This window comes from Photinus pyralis, unplaced genomic scaffold (genome assembly GCF_008802855.1).
Source record: "Photinus pyralis isolate 1611_PpyrPB1 unplaced genomic scaffold, Ppyr1.3 Ppyr1.4_LG5, whole genome shotgun sequence".
Lineage (NCBI taxonomy): Eukaryota > Metazoa > Arthropoda > Insecta > Coleoptera > Lampyridae > Photinus > Photinus pyralis.
In genome coordinates this window covers 20,690,922-20,696,688 of record NW_022170596.1, presented here as the reverse complement: position 1 = coordinate 20,696,688, position 5,767 = coordinate 20,690,922, and the positions used below count along the sequence as shown (strand labels likewise).

The following is a 5,767-nucleotide window of genomic DNA, read 5'->3' as shown; positions in this document are numbered from 1 at the left end:
TAACTTAGATTATTACTACGAAAATATTCGATAAAGCTGGCCGTTAAATTTTTCTTCGCTAGAATAGTTGATCTTTAAAAAATAGACGCATTATTGATATTGGTGTCTCTCCGAAGTTGTTGGAGGATTTGAGTTAACTATTCTACATAATTACAATTTGTATATCCAAATTTTGGGAGTTAAGCGTGGAATCTTAGAAGGTCAATAAAGAACCACGGACGTTTATTAACCCTTTGAATTAAAGGTATGTGTTTTTTTAAATTAGTTTTCAAATTTTGAGTTTAAATTTTTTAGGGTTTTTTTTTATTGTATACTTTGAAATTTAATTTAATTCATCTTGGATGAATGGTTTATGGGCCATTTAATTTCGTCTATCATCGAGAATTCAACAAGCAGAGCAAAATCGTTGCGATCAATTAATCACGTACATCTGTTTATGGGAATGCAGTCCGCTTATCAATAAGTAACACGGCCGCTCGCACAATAGCTGTTGCAGATAAGAATTTGGGGAAATTTGCTAATCCACATCAAGGCGTTCAAGGCTCCATCTTGTACAGTGTAAAAACACGTATGTAATCTGTTCTTTTCATACGATTTTCCAACACATTTTGATCAGCGTGTTTACTAAGAACGTTAATTAATATTTTGTTTGCGCTGATAAAATAAAAATTGCTCTGATCTCATTTTTGGGAGTCAATCCTGGAATTTGAATTAAATGGTGACAATTATCAAAACCAGATTGTGTAAAATTAAGGTGTAAATAAAGTGTTGTCCATATTTTATTTTGTATCAATGTTAAGTGGTCTTTTCGCCCTCTTTTGAGAGGTTTATTTTACTGCCCTGGAGCTAGCCAGGTCAATTTTTCTTGCTGTACTGTAATTTATAGAAAAAAAACTTACGTAAGATTCTCAGTTTCTGTGGTCCTACTGGTGAGGCCAGTGGTGTGAGTGGGAACCTGAGAAGTTGAGGGGCCAGTGGTGTTCATAGGAAGCTGGGAAGTTGAAGGGCCATCCCTGCCTGTCAAAATTTTGCTTGAAATTTCCATTTTGCTAGCCATGGAATCTTCTATATATCCTTCTGCGACTGTTGAAGAAACCCATCCACCATGGCGCTTCAACATAAGGATATCTCCCCCAGCTTCAACTAGTAGTGAGGCTGAACTCCTTCGAAATGAATGGCCGGTATAGTTGGTGAAGTTTGGTATTTTCAAATACTGTGCAATTAAGGATGGTATCTTCCCAAATGTATGGACTCCCACCACCTGTGTAGAGCATTTTCCATTGCGGTAATTTATAAAAAACGTGTTATGTGGTGTATGTGAAGGTCGCAGGACTAAGTACTTTCTAAAAAGCTCTAAAACATGTACGGTTTCCAGAATTTCGTCAGTGATTGTAAATATTCTTTTTTTGCCGGTTTTTGTTTGCGGGATGGTGATTACTAACATGTTCCCCTTGTCTTCGATATCACATATGGACATTTTTCGTAATTCGTCACGCCTGCATGCTCCAGTTATTCCAATTATCATGCAAACCTAGACATATAACGTAAGAAAAGCCTAATTATGATGTGAACATCCTAATAATACCTTCCACATTAAATAAGTCATGTCAGGAGCTTCCAACAAAAATTTGTTAATATCGTCCCTAGTAAATATGGCCGATTTCTTGGCCAAATATCCCCTGCTTTGTTGTTTCAAAAATGCTACTACTTTTGGAAATTTACTAATGTCAATGTCGTTTTTTACAATTGTCGTTGCCTTTACCATTGAATACAAAGACCATAAAGTTGAGGCTTTGCATGATTTGGCCTTTTCAGAGAAAAACGCCAAAAAAACATTTTCAGTCCAATGCTTGATTTTTTTCATCTTGCACCACTCAACAAAATTTTCATACTGTTTCATGTAAAGTTGTTGTGATTTTGCAGGGAGCAGACTTAGGGTCGCAACGCTTGCAGCTTCCAAAATTTCATTTGGGGTATCTGAATTGTCGCTATCACTCATTTTGATGCGCACAAAACACACGCGAAGATGCTAACTATTATAATTACATATGACAGGAAATGCTTTGTTTTTAATTGTCTAAGATAACTATGATTTTTAGAAAAAATATGTTTATGAGCAAATTTTTGAATTCTTTTTTGATGATCGCCTAAAAAATGTTGTGTGCACCTTGGCCAAAAGTGATTTGTTAGGCCTCATCTGAATTGCGGCCTCGGCTACCGCCTCGGCCGCAAACAGCAGCTTCGGCCAAAAAAGATCACTTTTACGGCCTTGGTACACAAATAACTATTAAATTACAGAACAATAAAATACCATAAGTGTTATTTCTAAATGCTTGACATGGAAAAACCGTCCAAGTGGTGGGATTTGGTGGTTCACTTTTAATTTTTTGGGGTATTGAGTTCCGTGTTCGTTTGCCTATTGTTAATGCATTGCTGTCAGTTCTCGGAGTGACCCTCAGGCAACTCCACGAAGACCAACGAACAAACCAAGTATAAAACTAACAGGTTATGATACGATGGAGGTTACGATACACATGCCTTGCGGTATATACAGGGTGACAATTTGAAAACTTACCACCCCTCATATCTTAGTAAATAAACGAGATATTTAAAAAAATCAAAATCCGTTTCGGTAATTCGGAGGGGGAATCACAATGACATAGTTGGCGACGCACCCCCTCCAACCCCTGCGCCCCAGCCACCCCAACTTTTAAATCTTAAATAGTGACCCCCATGTGTGATACGTCGTTGGAAAGCTCTGAAAAAATGCTTTCCAACCATACCAAATAGCATTACATTTAGGTTAGTAATTATCGCGCAAATCAAAAAATAAACTAATATGATACATTTGAAATCTGTCGTATTTAAAACGCAACCGGCGAACATAGACGAACCAAGACAGATAATAATTCAAGAATGTCAAAATATTGCAAAACCAACATTTGAAAAGGTTCGACAAGAGTTTGAGAATAGATTAGAACTGGCCATCAAAAATGAGTTGCTGTCGAGTCGGCTTTGGAAGTTCAAGTTAAATACGATTTTCCATGTTTATTTTTTGATTTGCACAATAATTACTAACCTAAATGTAATGCTATTTGGTATGGTTGGAAAGCATTTTTTCAGAGCTTTCCAATGACGTATCACACATGGGGAGTTACTATTTAAGATTTAAAAGTTGGGGTGGCTAGGGCGCAGGGGGTGTGAGGGGGTGCGTCGCCAACTATGTCATTGTGTATCCCCCTCCGAATTACCGAAACGGATTTTGATTTTTTTAAATATCTCGTTTATTTACTAAGATATGGGGGGTGGTAAGTTTTCAAATTGTCACCCTGTATATTATAACCCTTCCAGAGTATAAAAATTGAAGTTTAGTAAAGGTTAATGGTTAAACATGATGCACAAACTAACTATCCTTCCTATCAAACTAAAAAGGATTAATTAAAAAAACATGTTTACATACCTATTAAGGCGCAGCCGTCACACAAAAAAAGACTCGTATCGGCAGCAGACAACGCGATTTAGTGACAGAACACTTAGTAGTTTGCGCGAAGAATCACAACGAGCCGCGAGCGGCGACCGCATGAATCAGTAATCGCGTTTTGTCGTATTTCTTCGTTGACCGGGAAAAACGTTACAAATATTTGGCGGAAAAAAATATGTTAATAAAAAAGATAAACAGTTAGCGGCGCAAACTGCAGACAATCATCAGATGCTTAAAATACATTAATTATAAAATAATTATCGATACGTACTGATCCCATCCTACAATGTACGTACAATGTACATTACAAAAAGTACGTCCATTTTTGTACGAACATAGGATGTACATCATTCGTCCATAGATGTATGTACGTATAATGTACTTAAAATGTACGTCCGATGGACAAAGTGTGCTATATGGTAGATAAATCCTACATTTAGAAACTTACCGTGATAAATAATAAAAACCTATTATATAACTATTAGAATTCTATTTCATGTATATATCTATATATACGCTGTAACGCAATTTTAAAAAGAAAAGGAAACGTAATCCCACATCAAATGAATGTTAACTGCATAAGTTAAAGTTAGCCACATTGAAGAAAATGTCGTTGCACTGCGCAGCCGCGTGTAAATTTATTCCGGAATTTGAACATACGTCCATTGGACGTCATTTGTGAGTACCTTATGGACAACTTGTTAATAATTCCATAAAAGGGAATAGTTGGACGTCCAATGTACGTACACTTTTGTTACATGGACGTCGTAACCTAAACTGGATCAAATATGGACGTCCATTGGAAGAGCTGTGTTGTGTGGGTCAATTTAAGCGACTTCCTTTTGGGTTGTACACAACAGCAGCTACTTGGCAACAACTAATAGACCGAGTGATGGGGGTAGATTTGGAGCCTTTCTGTTTTAAATATCTTGATCATAAAATAATCGTTACTCCTACCTTCTACCTACGTATTGCGGTTTTGGCAAAGTGTTAGGGCGCTTAAAAGCTCCGAACTAATCCTGAATAGGGAAAAGTATCAATTTTGTCGGAGTGAGCTAAAATACTTAGGGTATGTCGTCAATGAATATATCGATCCGGAGATCCGCTACTCTTAATATCCCTATACCAACTATGGTTTCTGAGCTTCGAACTTTAATAGGAACTGCAGCGTGGTATCATCAGTTTATTCCGAACTTTTCGACTTTAACCACTTACGGATTTTTTAAAAAAATCTTCAAAATTTTAATAGACTAAGACGCAAGATGAGGCGGTTAACCAACTTAAGAGTTGTTTAGTGTCAGCTCCGATTTTTTCATGCCCAGAATACTGATTGCTATTGCGGTTGGTATAGGGGCAGTGCTAAACCAGGAGAAGGGAAAACGGTCTCGCGTAAATATTCTACGACGGAACGTGAGTGCCTGGTAGTCCTTTGGAGAATTGAGAAATTATGACCCTATATTGAGGGTAGTAACGGTTGGACATTCTACCAACTCTATTGTTGGCCAAGGATGAAGGCCGACATCTCCAAAAATGTAGGTGTCCTGTGTGTCTCACTAATAAACCCGAGCGGTAGAATCCTGCAGGTCAAATGGCTATTAGGAAGGGTGGTTAAAAAGCCGTTCCAAGTAATCTCCCCTTATTCGCCTGTTGGTTAGATTGAAGCCAAGGGTGATGGTTGATCTGTTCAGTAAATTGTAACTGCCCCGCTGAGAAACGCTACTGCGAAACTTATCTGCGCTGCTGTGGAGGACCAGTGGTTTCTGATGTTTGGTCAATGTGAGATTCTTATTTCAGATAATGGTGTGCAGTTCCGTAGTGCTGAGTTCCGGAAATTACTAGGAGCGTATGGGGTTAAACAGATCTTAACAGCGAATGACCATACTCAAGCGAATCCGACCGAGCGCGTGAATAAAACCCTTCAAACTATGCTTAGGTGTTATATTAAGGACAAGGAGAAGGAGAAGCAGGATTGGGATAAACATATGTCAAAGTTAACGTGTGCTATTAGAACACAAGTCCACGATGTGACTGGGCATACTTCTCATTTTATAGCTTTTGGCAGAGATTTGTCGACTAATGCATTAGGGGATAAGGCACTTGCAGGTGATTTTGAAATTGATCGATCGGAGGATAGGGACATTAGATAAGGGGTACGATAAATTTTCCATTTTCCAGGAAATTTGACCGATAAGTATCCTCGCAGGATTACGATGTTGTGCACGGGTGCACCATCCTCTTGAAACCAACAGAGTTGCTAACTTTGGTTTTTTTTAGTCTCGACCATCG

At 38.0% G+C, this 5,767-nt stretch overlaps 1 protein-coding gene across 1 annotated transcript; it reads right to left on the bottom strand.

The window, feature by feature from the left end:
• Window positions 1–869: 869 nt before the first annotated feature.
• Window positions 870–2,104, bottom strand: LOC116170098. The gene is made up of 2 exons (XM_031486289.1): window positions 1,586–2,104; window positions 870–1,531 (listed from the first exon to the last, which is right to left on the bottom strand). The coding sequence occupies exons 1-2, from the start codon at window positions 1,997–1,999 to the stop codon at window positions 896–898; spliced, it is 1,050 nt and encodes a 349-aa protein (XP_031342149.1). The 5' UTR covers window positions 2,000–2,104; the 3' UTR covers window positions 870–895.
• Window positions 2,105–5,767: the final 3,663 nt, after the last annotated feature.

What these genes read in the sequence shown, in the direction of transcription:
- LOC116170098 (XM_031486289.1), bottom strand. Translation starts at nt 1,999, where the DNA reads ATGAGTGATAGCGACAATTCAGATACCCCAAATGAAATTTTGGAAGCT. An exon ending in TGACTTATTTAATGTGGAAG is followed by an intron (nt 1,532 to 1,585) that starts GTATTATTAGGA and finishes TTATATGTCTAG; the next exon opens with GTTTGCATGATAATTGGAAT.